Source organism: Hibiscus syriacus, unplaced genomic scaffold (genome assembly GCF_006381635.1).
Source record: "Hibiscus syriacus cultivar Baekdansim isolate YM2019G1 unplaced genomic scaffold, ASM638163v2 tig00111338_pilon, whole genome shotgun sequence".
In the NCBI taxonomy this organism is placed as follows: domain Eukaryota; kingdom Viridiplantae; phylum Streptophyta; class Magnoliopsida; order Malvales; family Malvaceae; genus Hibiscus; species Hibiscus syriacus.
The window spans coordinates 1,862,444-1,882,759 of NW_024063064.1; the positions used below are offsets into that span (position 1 = coordinate 1,862,444).

Here is a 20,316-nt window from a genome sequence, read left to right on the forward strand (position 1 = left end):
CCAAAAAATTAAATAAATAAATTTAAATATTAATAAATATTCATAGATAAAACATTTATATTTGCCTCCTTCACTTCATGCTCTGCATTCTGGGGTAGGTTCGTAAAATTTTCATCCAAAATTTAATTTTTATTTTTCCACCATCGCGTGCATCATCAGACGGATCAATTTCGAGCAATACCTTACATAGTTCTAGGGGTGCTGGCAACACCAGTAGTAGCTACTCCATCAATAGGCAATCCCAGATGAAATGCAACATCTTGCAGGGTAATAGTTACCTCCCTACACGGTAAATGAAACGTGTGCGTCTCCGGTCTCCATCTTTCTATCAACACATTTATAACTGGTGGATGCAACTTCACACCGTCACCATTTATACTACTAATATATCTAAAACCTGCTAAACGTAAATAGTTAATAATATCCGCATCAGGCAGTGTCTCATGATTTATATGACACTCTACTGCACGTTCATATCCCTATGAAATATAAATATTAAAAAATTATTTAAATACAAAAACAAATAGACTAAATCAATAAATAAATAGTATAAATACAAAATAATATTAATTAATTTACCTCATCGTTTCGCCTCCAATAATCAAATATGTGACTTCGATCATGTCTTAATAGACTTGCTGGCACCATGATATGAAATCTTTGAATATATGAAATGATAGGTGTGATGATGAATAGAGTGAAGAACCCTATTTATAGCTCTTCTCACACCCGGGGAAGCGCAGTTTTAAATACGACTCGAGTCTTGCAAGACGTGAGTTACGTTGAAAACACGCGAAATTTATTCCGTTCCCAGTACCTTACAGTTTGTAAGACGCGATATTACTTTATCTTTTAAATTTCAAAATAAATTATAATTATAATATTATTTATATTTATTATATTTAATTTTTAAACATATAATTATTTATTATTTCAAAATTTAAAAAATATTTATAATAATTTTTATAAAATATCTATTCTAATTACTATATTTATATATTATATTTTAATTATTTATTATATTAATAATTAATACTATTAATTATTATTATATTTATTTATTATATTCTTTTAATTTTTATATTTTAAGCAAGGCTGTTATACAGAATTCAAAAGAACTTCGCGCTTTGCAAACCTCGAGGTCCTTCATAAATTTTGCGAGATTTTAGATCATATATGCTACATCGAGCTTAGCAATGTGCAAGTTCATTTTATCTAATTATTTTATTGACTTACCTAGAAAGTGTATCCACATTAAATATATCTCACGTGTTGAAGGATACGAGAATTTAACATATTATATGCAGGTCTCGAGATCATCTGATATAAATAATTTGAGGATTTTTCTTTTAAATAATTTTTTAGGAGACTTGTTTAAATAATTATTTATTTGAAGTTTTTAATATAAAATTACCTGAGAGTCAGGTTTCCTCGATCTTCTATTCTCTCTCTAAAACCTTTCTCTTAAACCCTAAAAACTTTCATCTGCTTCTTTGCCTCCGCTACCATGTACCGATTTGCCTCTTCCCTCCCCTCCAAAGTGAGGTAAACACTTACACCTCCACTACCGCTACGGAAATCTCCATCTCTTTTATGTCTAATGTAATGTTTTTATTGTTTTCTAATTACATTTCCTCCTTTCCAACGTGTAGGTTGGCTAAGAACAATGCCCAATTGGTAACACTTTTCTTTTCTCTTTTGATCAGAATACACTTCTCTGTTTTATAATAGCAAGGAATTGTGATGTGGATATTTGTTTTATGTTACAGATTGGGAATAGGTTGAGTTGGAGCCGAAACTATGCGGCTAAAGACATTAGATTTGGTGTAGAAGCACGCGCCTTGATGCTTAGGGGCGTTGAAGAGCTGGCTGACGCTGTTATAGTCACCATGGGTCCAAAAGTAGTCCTCTATTTACATTTTTGTTCTTCTGCTTCCTCCTCTTCTTCAATTGTACTTAATATGCGAATATAAAATACGATGTAATATAATATAATGTTAAGCGGTGTAAAGTATGATTTTTATATAATAATCCTATCTATAATATGATTTTTTGGGAAATTAAATCTGTTTTTGAAATTATTGTGAAAAGATTTTTGTACTGGGATGAGGACCGTGAAAGGTCCTTTAACTCCTTTTAATGAGTTAACGATTCTATATTATTTGGCTAAGCATTTTTTCTTGGTCTCATTCTCACGGAGTTGTTTATGTACATATGCACAGTTGCACACATACATATATGGGGAGATATAATGGCTTCACATCCAGTGATGGGTTTGTGCTTTGGAAGCTGTTAAACTAAAGTTGCTGTTTTTATTAACTTTTTCACAGGGGCGTAATGTTGTTTTGGAACAAAGTTTTGGAGCCCCTAAGGTGACAAAAGATGGTGTTACTGTAGCCAAGAGCATTGAATTTAAAGACAGAGTTAAAAACATCGGTGCTTCTCTCGTAAAGCAGGTTGCAAATGCCACTAATGATGTTGCTGGGGATGGTGAGGTTCATATGTTATAATAGCCTACTATTTTAGTGAATCATGTTTGTTAATGTTGATGATTTATCCTTACCTATTGGCTTGTATGAAAACCATAGAAAAGGCCTCCATTTTATTGAATTTAGTAAAGTTATGAGCTTAAATCCAATGTCATAAGACTTTATTTTGTCATTTTGTTGCTATATGACACCAAAATAGATGTCAGAAATATGGGACAATCTGGGTTTTCATAAGCATAATCTAAATCTTGATGACATGGGAGAATTTACTAATTTAAAGCTTGTGTTGTTCACAGGAACCACTTGTGCAACAGTGCTCACCCGGGCAATATTTGTTGAAGGTTGCAAGTCAGTAGCAGCTGGAATGAATGCCATGGACCTTAGACGAGGAATTACAATGGCAGTTGATGCAGTTGTGACAAATTTGAAGAGCAGAGCACGGATGATCAGCACATCTGAGGAAATTGCACAGGTTTGCTTTGATAAAAGTAACTTTTGTTCTAAGACTGGATTGCTGAACATTATAGACAGGACTACTAGAATTGATCCGGTGTTTCGTATTTTAAATATTACTCATACTATTGTTTCCACTGAAGGTTGGAACAATATCTGCAAATGGAGAAAGGGAGATTGGAGAGCTCATTGCCAAGGCTATGGAAAAAGTTGGCAAAGAAGGTGTTATTACCATTGCTGTAAGTCATTTCTTGGATTCTTTCCTTTTATCTCTTTCGGTTACTTGAGTCATGTTCTTTATTCACTGTGCCATTTTCTGTCTGATTGGATTTGAGTTATTCTGAATTTCAGATATATTTACTTTCTGTCGCCCTTAAATTGTTTCAGGATGGGAAAACCTTGTACAATGAATTGGAGGTTGTTGAGGGAATGAAGCTTGACAGGGGCTACATATCCCCTTACTTTATAACTAACCAGAAGAACCAAAATTGTGTATGTTTTGTCTTGTAATATTTGGTGGTTCCATGGCATTGTATTGCTTCTAGTTTGCTGTATAAACATCATAATCATTTGACAGACTTTTGGTTTTATTTTGGTAGGAGTTGGAGAACCCATTCGTTTTGATCCATGAGAAGAAGATCTCAAATTTGTCCGCTTTGGTTAAATTTTTGGAATTGTCCTTGACAGTGAGTGGTTCTATCTGAGGAAAATTGCCAAGTTTTAAAAATGTAAATCATGTTATCACATTCACAGGCAAATATGTTATGTTTTTCCAGAAGCAAAGGCCTTTACTAATTGTTGCTGAAGATCTTGAAAGTGAAGCACTTGCAACTCTCATTCTTAACAAGCTTCGTGCTGGCCTCAAGGTATTGTTTGTACCTTTCCATTTTAAGTTGTAGCTACTATTTAGGCTCTTGTAATCAATATTCAGGTCTTAACTTTTCTCATTGTGGTTCATTTGTAAGGTATGTGCTATTAAGGCACCAGGTTTTGGAGAAAATAGGAAAGCTGGTTTGCAGGACCTTGCCGCTCTCACAGGAGCCCAAGTAGGTTTTCTCTCTATCTCAACTTTGAAATTTCCATTATTACTTTAACCACCATATTCTGTAACCTGTTTTCTTTATAGGTAGTAACTGAGGAACTTGGTCTCGACATTGAAAAGGTGGGAGCAGAGGTGCTAGGCTCTTGCAAAAAGGTTGGTTAATCGATCCATCTTCCTTTCTGGTATGCCATGTAGTTGAGGCTACAACAGCTTAACTGAGAACCTGCCTTCCTACACTCAGTTTCTCTAGCTCCCCATTCAACCCCCCCCCCCCCACAAAAAAAAACATTTTTTAAGGTTTATTCGTTAATTTTGTTGTGGATTTGTAGCTGATTTCTATGGCTTGAAGTGTAGGTTACAGTATCAAAGGATGACACAATTATCCTTGATGGAGCTGGGGACAAGGCTGTTATTGAAGAAAGATGTGAACAAGTTAGTTTCATTTCTGATTTCACATGCCATTTGCAATTATCATGTTTTTTTTAGTTGCATTCAGTCACTGGCTTATGATTATGCTACAGATAAGATCTGCTATGGAACTAAGTACTTCTGATTATGATAAAGATAAGTTACAAGAGCGGCTTGCAAAGCTTTCTGGTGGTGTTGCAGTTTTGAAGGTTAGTTAGTCTAAAGAGAGATGCTGATAAATCAAAATTTGTCACTATGAATTAATGCAAAAATAAAGAAGCTATGGAATAACTTGAGTGATGTGATTGTTGTCCCTGAAACTGTTCTCTTTAAGCACTAATGGGTGTTTGTTTTGTAGATTGGAGGGGCAAGTGAAGCAGAAGTTGGTGAAAAGAAGGATAGAGTTACCGACGCCCTAAATGCTACCAAAGCTGCTGTGGAGGAAGGAATTGTTCCTGGTACGCTTTTAAATTGGAATTTGGCTGATATGGTTGATTTTGTTGGATTTATGTTGTCATATGGTACGTAAAGGGTTTCCCATTCACAGGTGGTGGCGCTGCTCTTCTCTATGCATCAAAGGAGCTTGAAAACATGGACACTGCAAACTTTGATCAGAAGATTGGTGTGCAGATTATCCAGAATGCTCTTAAGGTTAAAACTGCCTATCCTGATATTTATTGTTTCCAATGGAATGTTCTCTAACAGAATCTTTATTTGAAAATTTATAACATTAACGTGTTATTTTCAGAGATAAATTTTAGGTTTAAGAACTGTGTATGTTGTTTATAATCCTCTTTCTAGCCTATGCTATATAAGATTGTCTTGAGATGGGTACGGGGTGGGGTGAGTTGTTCTTTTGGCTGACCTGTCCTGAACCCAGAGTTGTCTTTCACCCAATCCAACCTGTACTGACTTCTGATGGTGCTCTACCTGCCCTGAATTTTAGGGTTAAATCCGTCTGGCCTCAAACACAAAAAAAAAAAAAGCTTTGGACCCATTAACTTTAAGTGTGAGTTGGTGGAGCTGATCTGACCAGCTTACCACCCCAAATTTCACCCCGGAATTAGGGCACCAAAACGTCAACTGTTCATCAACTGTAAAACATAGCTTATTGAAAACAAAATTGCAAAGTCGAGAATCATTGGAACAAAAACAGGAAACATAGAAGGAAAATAGTAAAAAATCTGATTCAAACAGAATCAGCCTACCTACCAAGAGTAGCAATAATAATAAGGGTTTTGTGCCAACTCTATCAAACTGATTTTTCATGCTGTCATCCCCAACAAGCAAACTGATCCTAGATCTAGAATAAACACATCAGATTTTGCTTAAGAAAAGAGAGAGGAGAGTGGCAAGGAAGGGGGAGGAAATGAGGAGAAAAGGGAAGTGAGAAATCCTGATTGATATAAAGTGGCATTTTTATAATGTTATATAACATACCCCAACCTGACTCTCCATTCACAAAACCTGACTTGAACCCAAATTTCACAAAAAATAAAAGCAGACCCTACTGGATTGGGTAATTGGATCATCCCTGTATAGGTACCAGAAAGTTTTTTGAGCTTTAAGAACTAAACATATATCATCAATGTCATTTCTACAGATGCCTCTACATACAATTGCTTCCAATGCTGGAGTTGAGGGAGCAGTGGTTGTTGGAAAGCTACTGGAACAGGATAACCCTGACCTTGGATACGATGCTGCTAAAGGTTTTTTGTCCTTCTTTCTCCAACAGAAACATATTAAAAATATTTATGGTATCAAGAAAGTTGTGAATTGGAATTTGATGATCATTTTTGCAATTATGTTTGTCCAGGTGAATATGTAGATATGGCAAAAGCAGGAATCATTGATCCTTTGAAAGTCATAAGAACAGCTCTGTTAGATGCTGCAAGGTGATTTATAGAAGCCATACTTTTTTCTTTCTGTTGGTTAGCGCCTTCATTTGAATTATGCTTTTGTGCAAGTGTAGTGTGTCTTCTTTGATGACCACAACGGAAGCAATCATTACTGAAGCTCCAAAGGATGAGAAGGAAGGAACAGCAACCCCTGGTGGCATGGGCCGCGGCCTAGACTACTAGAGATTTCACATTCGGGAACAATGGGTATGCTGTGTTTCCAAACTTGTTGACCTGAACTATAATATATTTGATAAAAGCTGATGAAAATATTTTTAGGGTCATAGACGGGGTGTTCGACTTCATGGTCGAGAACATTCTGATGCCCCATATTCATGGAGTAATTCATTGTTGTTTTTCTTTCTGGTAGCTGTTTCTTGTTCCAATCTTTGTCTCCCAACATTTCATAAAATAGCGGTGATTCATGGTCAAGGTTGTTAGGGTTGCAATCAAGACGTGCTAAGCTCCACCATACCATATCATTTTGTAACGAATATGCAAGTTTTGTTCATTTCATGGTTTCTGGTAATAGCCTGAATTTCTGAGTTGTATCATAAATAATGACAAGACACTGCTTCTGCATTGTTTAAGGAAATCAATTAATGTGCTGCAGGCATTATCCATTAGTTGAGTTAAGCATCATCTGGGATTTTTGGGTACTATATAGATCCACCCAAACCTAAGCAACTTAACCTCACTATTTGATTTCGTGCGTTTTCTTTTGTAAGATTAATCATCAAATCCTTTTTCTACCATAAGTTGGTGTAGATTTGCCTCCACTACAGGCTTACGGCTTATAGAATCTATTCAGGGATCTACTTACCTTCGTTCCAATGATGAAAGTTCTTTCATTGTGTTAAATAAGCATAAAAATGTCTGTCCTAACAAGTGAGACTCTCTTATTGTTTCTACCAAGATAAAGGTCTCAGATTAATATGCAGTATTCCTCCAGGAGCGTGGAGGTGCCTCATCTTCCCCTGCATAGCCTCTGGGGCCGAATTGCCTCCTATATCGAACAAAAGGATTGAGATACATTCGTTCTTTCTTAACTAAATAAACTTTTCAATTCACTAACACAAGTCAAAAGATTCGATATGTCATCATTCTGTCAATCGAAATCCCTTCATTGTCGCTCACAGAACGTCTAGATACCTCTACCCTAAAAGTGTCTGAGTTACCTCTACACGTTATGTGATATTTTACCAGGGCTCGAAGAAGACTTAGTGTTAATCTTGTTTGAAACATGTGGTTTCGCACACTGACTGAGAGGGTTATAAGGGTCAAAAAAAACGTCCCACAGATGCATTATTTGAAATAAACAGAAACATTTGCTTGAACCATGTAGCCGGCAACGCCACCGTATGTGAGGAAGTTCTTTTGGTCATTGAGACCAGAAGCATCGTTAGGCACATTCCTTGCAGTGGCTTGAACCACCACCACTTCTAGAGCAAGAACAAGCACAAAATTGCAATACTTCGCATCAAATCTGTTTCTATATTGGATACTCTCTATGATGTTTTGCCTTTGTTGTTGATGAATTTGTTGAAGAGGATCTCCTTTTATAGGGCGCATTAGCTAGCTAGATGGGAATGGCGTTGAGATAATTCAATGTTACCGCTAAGCATTTAGACCGAAGTGTTCTTTTATTTATTTATTTACAAAATTATCAATTTAATTAATGGAGTTCATGAGAGATTATATATTAGTTGTTTGATATGTTTTTGACTGTGATAGTATTTTTGAAGCTCATAAGTCTAACGGAGTTCATGACATAAAGTGACAAGTATTATATGTCGTTCAAGTGAACGACTGTTGTATTATGTGGACATGAAATACAATATAAGTACACAATTTCCTGTTATTTATAATCATAAGAGGTTAGTTTATATTAAAGTGGTCTAATACGATTGACACTTAGACCAAAGTGTTCTTTTTTTTTTACAAAATTATCAATTTAATTAATGGAATGGATAAGAATAATATGAAAAAGGTTAATAAAAAATAAAAGGATTCTAATCATGTTTATTTCGGGTGACTCACACGGGAGCCCAAAGAAAATTCTAGTATCTTACATAGAAGTCCTTTGATATACTTTAACAAAATTATTACGAGGATGATACTGAAATCGTGGTTTGATACAGATAAAGGGAATTGTTATGTCTGTCCTGTACAAATGAAAACCCTAAATGTTCCAACACTTGCAACTATCACTTATATTATTTAAGTTATAATGCATGAATTTCTTATAATAATTTTTTATTATTGGGCTCTAGTGGCTTAGTATTGATATCGTCATGCCCAACGGCTAGTTTTATTTAAAAATAACAAAGGTAGTACCGATACTCCCTATGGGGTACTGATACCCTCTGTATTGGGCAGTTTTATTTTGCAGGGAAAAACATCCCCAATAGCTTCAAACCAGTCCCAATTGCTAGAAAAGGCCACAAATTCATTCCAACATATAAATACAAGTAGATGACACTTGAAGAAGGGTTAGAACACCTAAGAAATCAAACACAAGAGAAGATTTTTTCACTCTTTACTCATATTATCTTGTAAATATTTTGTTTTATGAGCTAAATTCTTGTAAACACCCTACCTTTTAGAGGTTATATTTGTTTACATTTCTTTTCCTTGTAAAAGGGTTTTGGTTCTAGCTGAGCTGTTGAAAAACTAGGGAGTCTTGTAAATGTTATCTCTTTGTCATTGAAAAAGAAAGAACAAATTAGTGAATTTGTTAGAAAATCTTTAGCGAAGAGCTAAGGTAGTGGAGGCAGACTTATTTAGAAGTCGAACCACTATAAATCGTTGTGTAAAATTGTCTATCTTTTCTTTCTCCTTACTCCCTAAACAATTTTTGCCAATTCACCCCTTGTACATTTTTCGGTTGTTCAAATTGAGTTTCGAATATCCCAAAAATTGGTATCAAAGCTTGACTCATTAGAAGGTTTAACCACCTTGAGACGATCCTAGAAGATACTCTACCGATTCCCGACACAATCGACAAAAAGATGGCTTCGACATCCGGCTCTTACTACCTTAAAGATTCACAATAATTCAACAAGTCACCTTACTTCAATAAAGCTAATTATGGCTATTAAAAGAATATGAAGATGCTCTTCATTTAAGCAAATGATGTTGGAGCTTGGAATTCAATCATGAAGTGTTACTCCACTCTACCCGGTGAGATGGATGATTGAAGTGATGAAGAGAAGAAGAAGTTTCAACTCAATGCTAAGGCTATGCACATCCTCTTTTGTACATTAGGCCCGGATGAATATGGAAGTGTCTACTCTTGTTCCAATGCCAATGAGATATGGGACAAGCTCAATTTCACTCATGAAGGAACCAATGAAGTGAGAGAAACCAAGATAAGCCTTCTCAACCAATGATACAAAATTTTCAAGAAGAAACAGGATGAAGATATCAAAGCTATAATGAATACATTTTTCGTGATTGTCAACGGTCTAAAGGGATTTGGAGAAGTAATCCCTAATGAGAAGCTTGTGAGGAAAATGATATACTCTCTTCCAAAGTCTTGGCAATCAAAGAAGACGACAATCATTGAGGCTAAGAATCTAAAGTCTCTCACTCTCGATGAGTTGATTGGTTCTCTACTCACTCATGAGTTGATGGTGATGGAAGAGGAAGAAGATGAAGAGAATAAAAACAAGAAGAAGAAGGAGATAGACATTGCTTTCAAATCCACCAATGAGAGCAATCAAGATTCAAATGAAGAGGTGGATGAAGACGATGATGAAGAATAAGAGACGACCAAGCTCTTCAAAAGGTTCAAAAGATTCATGACTTCTAAGGAAGTGAAGCATGAATCAAGCAAGAAGAAGAGTCCCCCGGTGTGCTTCAATTGTCAAACAACGGGACATGTCAAGTATGAACGTCCCCTCCTAAAGAAGAAGGGATCAAGCAAGAAAAAGGCATTTGTGGCAGCTTGGAGTGATGAAGATGAAGTAGCCAATCTATGCCTCATGGCCATCTAAGAAGATTCAATGGTAACTTCTAACTCAAATGAATTCGAATCTTATTCTTTTGATGAGTTACAAGTTGCTTACAATGAGTTGTATTTGGAATTTGAGACCATGAATTCCAAATATAAGAAATTAATTTCAAAACTTAAAATTGAAAATGATTTGGTTTTGAAAGCAAAAGCTAATTTTGAAAAACAAAATGAAATTTTGAAAATTGATTTAGTGCTTTCAAAAGTCAAAATCAATGATTTAGAAAAAGAAAATTTTGATTTGAAAGTTAAGCTTGAGAGCTTAACAAAAGAAAAAAATTAATTTCTAAAAACAACTCATTATATTTAAAAATGGCAAAATGCTCACATTGACATTTTTATGGTCATTTGGAACATACTTATCCTTTAAAGAAAGGAAAACATTTTAAAATTAGACAAGTATGAGTTCCTAAGGGAACAAGGGGCATTGAATCTAACGTTCAAGGATCCAAATCAATTTGGATACCAAAATCTACTTAAATGTCTCTTGTAGGTGTGTGAGCAATGGTGATGAAAGTGAAGATATACAAATGCTCCAGCCACACTCGAAAAGGAATGGGTAACCTCTAAGATTAAAGATTTTTTTATTTTGATTATTTGGTTGCTCATCTAGTTTAAGCATGCATGAGTTTTGATTTTAAATGACTTTATGTTTTCTATCTCAAGAATGTTAAAAAGGTGTTATGATGAACACTTCAAAGTTTTAATGATTTTTCATAATTTTTAGTTCATCATAATGAATTTTGGTCAAAATTGATTTTAAATGCAAATGATATCTCTCTAACAATTGATATCAATTTTTTAAATGCATAACATTTTTGGATAACTTTATGCACATGGGCTTAATTTCAACAATTGGTATTGCATAAAGTATTTTAGACTTGGATATATTGAATTTCATGTGCTAATAACATGCTTGTTTTTATTTGTTGAAATTCAATTTTGTTTAAGTGTCAAGTTTTTTAAAAGTCAAATTTTTGTTTGGAATGCACTTTTTGAGGGGGAACTTTGATTTTTCAAATGATTTTACTTCAAAAAAGAAAATTACCACTTACTCTCCATTGTTATTTTTGAACTTTAAAGATGAATTACTTTTGATATAACAAAAAAGGGGAGAAGGTATGGTTTAAAAAAATTCAATTTCTTAATGAAAAAGGGGAAGTTGAACATTTTCATACATTTTCCAACAATTGATATCTTTTTAATTAAATATTTTATTAAGGGGGAGTTTTGCCAAAAACAAATTTTCAAATGTTTTGTTATATCAAAAAGGGGGAGATTGTTGAACTATATTTTTGATATAACAATTAATGCAAAATGTTTTTGGACTTGAATTGAATTTATTCAAAGTTTTTCAAAAATAATTCAAAGTCCATTTAACTTGGAATTGAGCACAAAATGTTTTCCTGAACAAGAAGTATCGATATTGTTCTTACAGTATTGATACCTCATGAACAATAACGATATTGTTCATATGGTACATATACCAAAGGTAAGGGAAGTATCAATACCCCCTAGGTAGTATCGATACTACTAGCATTGCTCAAATTCCAAAATGCAAAAATGATTCTGATATCCAAAGGGGCACCAATACTACATTACATAGTAGTATCGATACGATAGGCTTAGTATCGATACCGTTAGACCCAACGACTAGTAAAGGCTAGTTTTATTTAAAAATAACAAAGGTAGTACTGATACTCCCTGTAGACACCCGTTTTTATCCGGGTCTACAAAAACATTATTAATTATATTATTATATATTATATTATTATTATTATTATTATTATTATTTATCTTAATTACATTTTGTAGGCCTAAATGGAGCCCTAAGCCCAAGCAATACAAGCCCACTAGCTAATCTACCCGAAGCACACCCAAGACCCAGTCTACCCAAACCCGGAGCCCAGAATCTGACCTAGCAATTGACTCGACCCAAAGAGACCCGAACCGACCCAGTTGGACAACCCGATTCACCCTAGGGTTTCTAAAACCCTAGGTAGCTGTTGTTGCCACCGCTGCCAATCTCTGATGTTGTTGCCGACTGTCTCGCCTGCATCCATCCATCCTACAGTGACTGAATCAGATCATATCAGTCTAAAATCCCCATAAAAATTGAAATAAAATCAAAAGCAAATCAAGGAGATCTTTAACATCAATCACAAAGCCATCACATGCATCAAAATAAAAACAGAAAGAAGAGAAGATCAAGGGACATTCGGTGAGAGTGAAAAAGAAACGAAAAAAAAACCTAGAAAAAAATCAGAGAGAAAACAAATAGCAAACCAAAATGAAAAAAATAGAGAAACTAAAGAAAAAACAACCCATCCGAACAAAAGAAAAAAAGAAAGAAAAATATAACAAGGAGAAGACAATAGAAGCTCATCGGGGGTTCGAAGCCAGTCGAGAACACCAACGGTCGCTGATTTCCAAAGCATTTGAAAGGTAAAGTGTTAGATTTGAGGAGACGGGTTGAGTTTTAGGCTATGGGGAGGCTAGATCTAGGTTAAGGGTGACGAGAGGGTTATTTTGGGGTTATTTAGGGTTGCTCCAGCCATCGTGGGCCGCCGTGAGGCATCACTGGTGAACGACAGTTCCTCCCCTCACCGAAGAGAGAGTTGAGAGAATTCTCAGACTCTCTCTCTCTTCTCTCGGTTGATAAGTGAAGTAAATGAGGATTATGGCTTGTTTAAGCCTTTGATTGTTATATATATATATATAACACAGAACGACGTCGTTCTGGGGGGACCTTTTGCGTGTTTTCAGCGTGTGGGTTAAATACACTTTAGGTCCCTCATGTTTTGTAATTTCATATATCAGCCATTAAATGAAGTTCTATTTTATTTCGTTTTGAGCATTTATTTTTCAATACTTGTATTTTAGTCATGTTTTACTTAGTTTGTTATTTTTGTTAATGTTTAACTTTGGGGAATGATATTTGTAATTATTTAATTTTATTCATTTATTTAATGTGTTATGTATTTTCATTGACGTTCTAATTTGGCCATGACATTTGTATATATTTTATTTTAGACATTGTCATATTTAGGTTTAATTATTGTTTAGACCTCCATGTTTCTTGTTTATTTTATTTTAGTCTGTAAACGTTGTTTATGGGTTATTTTTGTTTATGGTCCCTGTATTTATTTTAAATTGATTATTGGGTCTCTAATTTGTTCATATTTGTTTATTAGGTCCTTTCAGTTTTTGTTAATATCAGTTTAGTCCTTTAAATTTCTATTTTTGCTATTTTAGTCCTTTAAATATTTGTTTTTGTTGTTTTAGCCCTTTAAGTTTCTATTTTTACTATTTTAGTCCTTTAACATTTTATTTTTGCTATTCTAGTCCCTTAAGCTTCTGTTTTTTCTATTGTGGACCTTTAAATTCATATTTGTGGTATTTTGGTCCTTTATGCTTATATTTTTCCCATTATGGTCCTTGTAATTATAAGTACTTACTTTTTTACCATTATATTTTGGGTTGTAATATTCATTTGTATTTATTTCAATCCATATGTACATATTTTTATGTAATGTATTCATTTGTATCATATGTAAATAAATATGCTTAACTCTATTTGTTGTAAATATTTTATTTTGCATATTTCTATTTGTATTTATTTCCATTGTATTTCTATATTTAAATATTATACGAATATTTCAAGAACACGTATTTGTAGAACGGGTGTGGAAAGTATCACTTGATCGAAGTGTACAATCTAATACGACGTTCGAACTAAATGAAAGTTGAAATAAATCAATTTTTGTTTTGTTTTGTTAATTCATTTTTATTTTACATTGGACAATGCAAGTCGTGTTTCTATAAATGGAAATGTATTTTATTATACGCAAATGTCGATTCTACATTTATATTCGATTCGCGTTTTTTAATAAATGAGGAAAGAATATTCTTTAAAGATAAGAAATAGACGAATTAGCTTTCCCGATGGAGGATTGCCTAATCTCGAGATTTCTTTTCATGTTAAAGAATTTTCTCTGATAAATAATTCGAAGCAATTTAGTAAATGGAACATATTTTAACTTTATATTTGATTTGTAATTTCCACTATGTACGACAACGTGTAAGCAGTTTAGTACCAGTTTTTGGGCATTGTGGGGGTGCTTATCCTTCCCCACACGTAACCGACTCTCGAATTCATTTAATCGAATCTTTGGTGATGCAGACCAAATTTTGTCTAAAAACGATTTTTCTTAAAATTGTTTTTAAAAGACGTTTTTAGGTATTCGACCTACCTAACCCAAAGATCGATGGTGACTCCTTATCCAATTTCATACAAATTAATTCAAAACCACCAAATTTTCAAAATTAAAGTCATAATTTTTAAATAATATTTAATAGTTTTGTTAAAAAATGGTTACGACAGCTTGGAGACTCTGATGGGGAATTTTTTTAGAGAGTTAGGATGTAGGTCACTTACACATTGTCGTTTGGTGGAAATTATGAATTCGAGCCTTTAGTTAATTTATGATCCGTTTTTTGAAGTTTTTTAATTGCTTCATTTTTAAATGTCATACTAACCTTTTAATTTTTGCTTTCTGCTCAGTCCAAGTTTTTTGTCGAGTTTTTTTGTTTCCGTTTTTTGAGTCAAAGATAAGTACGTTTCTCCTCACACATATCACGTGCATTTGCATAACACATTCTCTAGACACGATCTTCGATCCAAATTAGTCAGGGTGAATGCTTTACTCTCGTAAGAATTTATTCTTCGTATGAGTTCTAGCAAATAACCCATGGGATACATACCTTATACCTTCGTATGGATTTATTCCTCGTATGGGTATAAGGAAGTGAATCCCCTTGAATTAAACTCGTTCCGTTCGAAATCTGTAATTGGTGAGGATTAAGGGTTTAGAAGCCCAAGGGGGTACCGACATCAAGGATAATTCGGGTACCATTTTCTTGTTAGAGCCGAAACCATGCATATAGTGAACAGTAGAATGGTTACCCTAGATATAATTATACCGAACCTCTGTCCATCTGTAGGTACCCAAATTAAGTGTACACAAAGGAGGAGCATTTCTGAACCTTTCCTTTTTGCTTTAAATTACGTTGAATGAAAACATGTGAACTAGATACCATGCAGTCATGATTATTTTATTGAAAATTAATCATTTTGGATAGAAAGCATGTTCGAGTAGGATTTTTATCTATTGAAAGCATTCTCAGGTAGACATCATGATGGGGTAGGTGTTATATTCATCTTTGAATAACATTTTTTACCTGTACTAACTAATTTCTTTTCTTTTGTTTGTGCACATTAACTTATTTCTTCTATTTTGTGTGTGTTATTTTAACCTTTTTTTGCATTGCATTTCATCAACATAACATAATTCGAGAGAGTTGATCCGTAAGGGGATATTTATGAGAAAATCTTCACAAAAAGAGATAAAAGTTTTCAATCGAGTGGTCGCATACACAGACATACACCAAAGGTTAAAAGAAGTTCAAAGAGTACTTAAATGAGACTTGTTTGAAAAGCGTGCAGCATTCAAGAATGGAAAGATGATCCACTGATCCAAAGAGTAATCCAGCAGTATATTATTATCTACAATCATTACAATGCTAACCACCAAAGAGTGACGCACTTAGTTCAACACCGCCGGGGTGATAACAAAATTAGGTTGTAGAATACTTGAGGGGCATCTTCATGGACAAAGATCCGAGAGAAAACAGTGACCCACTTCAGACTCAACACCTAAACGAAAGCATGTCTGTAAAGTGGGTTGTCTTGTAATGTTAAAGCTTTTATTTGTGGTGAAAATTGTTCTAAAATAATTCATTGTTGGGATCAACATTTTTGCATTTGCATCATTGCATTCTGCATGACATTCATTTAAGCATTTTTTACATGCATTAATCATATCCCGAGGGGAACTTTGAGGAAGTATTTATAACTGTGCAACTACATTCACATAGTACTGAGAATGGAAACCAAATTTGAGAAGCTGAAGAAAGAATTGGAAGAGAGTTTGCAAAAGACGCAGACATAGTGGGAGGATAAAATGGAGCAGGCGCAAAAAGCCACCATGGATCGTATCTTGCAAAACCAAAACGACCTAGTTGATCAAATTGTATCTAAACTGACTGTGCTCAACCAAGAAAAAGGAAAGAAGAAGATTTCCTCGACCCATGAAACCTCTGAGTGTGTAATGGCCCAGGCTAGTTCACAACCACTCATTTCACCCAACAAGCTTCCATGTCAACAAGTAGGCTTCTCCGCCACTAAGACTGATGCAACCGTGTTAAATCCTCGAGATAATCCTATTGATTACAACATGCCAATTCCTAATGAGATGAAAAGAGCCAACAATAAGATCCCGGAGAATTTGAAAAAGTGGTGCAAAGAGACACTCAAGGGAATGAGAGGACAAAGCTCTCACAGTGAAATGGATGCAACAGAACTAGTCCTAATTCCTGGCTTGGTGCTTCCACCCAAATTCAAGATGCCCGAATTTGAAAAGTACAATGGAACCAGTTGCACTAATGCCCATCTCACGATGTTTATTCGAAGGATGACTGGGTACACCAACAATGATTAGATGTTGATTCACTGCTTCAAGGACAGTTTGATTGGACCCACTTCTATGTCGTTTAACCAATTAATTCGTGCCCAAATCTGCTCTTGGAAGGATTTGGCTAGTGCCTTTCTGGGCCAATACATGCACATGAATGATATGGCACTAGATCGAACAAAGCTGTAAAATGTGGAGATGGGAAGTGATGAGAGCTTTCGACAATACGCACAACGATAGAGGGATGTCGCATCTCAAGTATATCCACTGATGACTGAAAAAGAGCTCATCACTCTATTCATCGATACATTGAAATCTCCATACATCAACTACATGATAGGATCTACCACCAAGACTTTCTTTGACAATATCATGTGTGGAGAAATGATCGAAAGAGCTCTCAATAATGGCCAGATAAGTGTCACTAGCCATACTGACAATGAGAAAAGAGCTAAGATTAACATCGTGGGATCTTATCTAGGTAGTCTCGGGACTAAACCTTATAAGGCATTCCTTGAAAAGACTCATATCAATCCAATTCCAATGATATATAAGGAATTGCTCCCAACGCTAGTTGAGAACAATCTTGTGACTCCAGTTCAATCCAAAACAAGAGAGGCCCTATATTCCGAAGGCCATGATATAAATACCATATGCATCTATCACATCGGGAGTTCAGGGTACACCAATGAGAAATATGGGGCATTGAAGCGCAAGGTCCAAGATATGATCAATTTAGGGGCATTGACGTTCAATGTGTGATGGGGGCATTCTGATCAGGAGTTGACTGGGGCATCCATCCGAAGTTTTGTTGCATTCTCATGCATGTCATCTTGTTTGAACTTGTTTTTCTATCTATGTGTGAATGTTTGTAAATCACTTGACTTTTGAACATTTTAAATAAAATGCTTCATTCTTAGGTAATGAACAATGAGTAAATTTCAATCTTGAAATTATTTGAATATCATTTTAATTAAAAGCTTTTTAATAATCGAGGTTGTAAATCTTTGACAAATGACAAGATCGAACCCTGCAAAACAAGGACCCCTTGATCCAAAGACATATGATACACCAAAATACATACCCTTCTCTTGAAGGGACCGAGCTAACCATCTCCTTGAATGTACAACCAATCAAAGGTTTCCATTCAGGTATGTGTTAGGAGCAGACAAAATGGGGTAACTAGCACATAAGATTGCAAAACTAATTGGTTTCTACTTTTTTTGATGACGTTCAACGATGATCATGATCTTCTCAGATGGAATGGTCAAGTAGGTGAATCTAATTTAGGTCAATTATTGGGAAACTGAACTCTAATGATGATATTTTCTGACATTCAACAAACACTGGACTATAATATGTTATCCTCAGTTAGCTTAAGAAATAGAATCCGTATACCCAGAATATATATATATAAAGCTGAGCTATTCCAATAAAGCAATTGGTTATAGAGGAAACTCGAAAGAACTGGCTTTATGAATATATTACATTCAAACCATGACATTGATCGGGTACTAGCAATTCGGTGTTTGCTCCACTGTGGTTGTCAAGTCGAAGACTTTGTGATGACATGAATTCTTCAGCTAGCCGACCAAAGGCAATTATAAAATATATATACAATAAAGCTGAATTCAGCTAGCCAAACAATGGCAAATTAAATCAAATTTACTAAAAAAAGGAGTTTCGGTGAATATGGACTAAGGGAGTTGAGGAACACCTGTTATATTCGATCGCACACAAGCACTCAGAAATCTCATTATTAGATCTATATTTCTGAATTTCCTTGACTAGAGGAGTCTACGAAGCTTGAACAAATGGAAGATTTCAGAGAACTGAAACAAAAGTGTTCTAAAGAGTCTAGCAATTGACTATGCTAGTTGCCACATTTTATCCGCCTTCGATCAAAATGCCAAACCAAGAAAGAGAGGCATGCCATGATCATCACGATGGCCGAATCGATTAAACAAACCTTAGAATTTAGGTAGCCAACCTCAAAACCAACCTTTCGATCTTGATATTTGTCAAAGATTTGAAGATATCAAAGATTGAAAGAGTAGTTAATTCTTTGATATCCAATGAACTCCTTTTTTTGATTTGTTTCAATTGCGAAACTTAGAAGGAGACAATATTTTTGAAATTCCTTTTGATATTTTTCAAAATTTTGAAAATTCAAAGGAAGAAAAATATTTTCAAACAAGATAAGTTCTCTGAAAGTATCATGGAATTAAACGAATATCTCTCCAGAGCTTAAGATCGAAGCTGGGGCAAAGGAAGCCAAATTTTTGGGACAAAATTTGATGGGGCAAGGAAAACAAATTATCTCATGTCAAGGTTTACAAGAGTACACTCTGGTGGAAAATGAAGACAACTGAATCAAACAAAGAATGAAGACTGCGCACGTAACTGTTCCCCTCACATATCAACATTATATACATAAACATATACATAAATGACACATGAAATTTGTATCTTTGCATTCATCATCATGTGCAATAAAGACCTTGATTTTCCCTCTCTTGAGGACAAATTCAATAAAACATCAAATAAATTTCATCATAACATCCAAGATAGTCAGTCAAAAATGTATCGTTTTGATCTTTTTGGAAATTAATGTTCCAAAATGACCAAATGTCTCGAACCTGAAGAAACAATTATTTGACTTCCTGAACTCAACGATAAGATCTTATGAAGACATTTCTTCAACATGCAGGAACAAACAGACTATCAATCTCATTTGATGTTTTTTTTCTCGAAACTAAAATTTTGTCTCGCTTGAGACAGTTTTATAAAAACAAATTTTGTCTCGCTTGAGACAATTTCTTTCAAAATAATTTTCGTCTCACTTAAGACATTTTTTCTCTGAGATACAAATTTTGAATTTGTTTCACTTGAAACATAATTAATCTCACTTAAGATTTTCAAAACTGATTCATCTTGCATAAGACAATTTCCCCTTTAAACACAAATTCTGAAATTGTTTCACTAGAAACAAAACAATCACCTTTGAGTTGTTTCTCTTAAAACAAATTTTGTCTCCCTTGAGGCAGTTTCTCTAGAAACATAAAATCTTTGAGTCTATTTCTCTTGAAAAACAAAATCTTTGAGTCTGTTTCTCTTAAAACAAAGTTTTGTCACCCTTGAGATGGTTTCACTTGAAACACCCATCTTTGAGACGTTTCCCTTGAAACAAATTTTGTCTCTCTTGAAGCATCATCTTTCAGTCTCCCTTGAGACATTATCCCTAAAGATGGTTTGTCATCATCATCACATAGCAACCGTGTAATCCCCTGACTAGACCTCCTCATCATATAGGAGCCGTATCACCCCTGATAACCAGCTATCCTCATCACGTAGGAACCGTGTTATCTACCGACAAGAACTCCTCATCACGTAGGAGTCGTGTCACCCCTAGATAACTAGCCATCCTCATCGCGTAGGAACCACCCTTCCTAAAGATGGCCATAACTCTTCTTCACGT

The 20,316-nt window shown here is 34.7% G+C and overlaps 1 protein-coding gene across 3 annotated transcripts; it reads left to right on the forward strand.

The window, feature by feature from the left end:
- Positions 1-1,507: 1,507 nt before the first annotated feature.
- LOC120158964 (chaperonin CPN60-2, mitochondrial-like) lies at positions 1,508-6,916 on the forward strand. 3 transcript variants are annotated; one of them, XM_039169677.1, is made up of 19 exons: positions 1,508-1,545; positions 1,653-1,677; positions 1,770-1,901; positions 2,331-2,490; positions 2,786-2,961; positions 3,086-3,181; positions 3,330-3,434; positions 3,542-3,628; positions 3,719-3,808; positions 3,908-3,988; positions 4,069-4,137; positions 4,339-4,416; positions 4,506-4,601; positions 4,751-4,850; positions 4,940-5,043; positions 5,996-6,101; positions 6,209-6,287; positions 6,365-6,497; positions 6,570-6,916. In XM_039169677.1, exons 1-18 carry the CDS (start codon positions 1,508-1,510, stop codon positions 6,471-6,473), a joined length of 1,731 nt encoding a protein of 576 aa, XP_039025608.1. In that variant the 3' UTR covers positions 6,474-6,497; positions 6,570-6,916. The 3 variants fall into 3 exon arrangements, with proteins under 3 accessions (XP_039025608.1, XP_039025609.1, XP_039025607.1); XM_039169678.1 differs by having other exon boundaries at positions 6,578-6,916; XM_039169676.1 differs by having other exon boundaries at positions 6,365-6,916.
- The last annotated feature ends 13,400 nt before the right edge of the window (positions 6,917-20,316 follow it).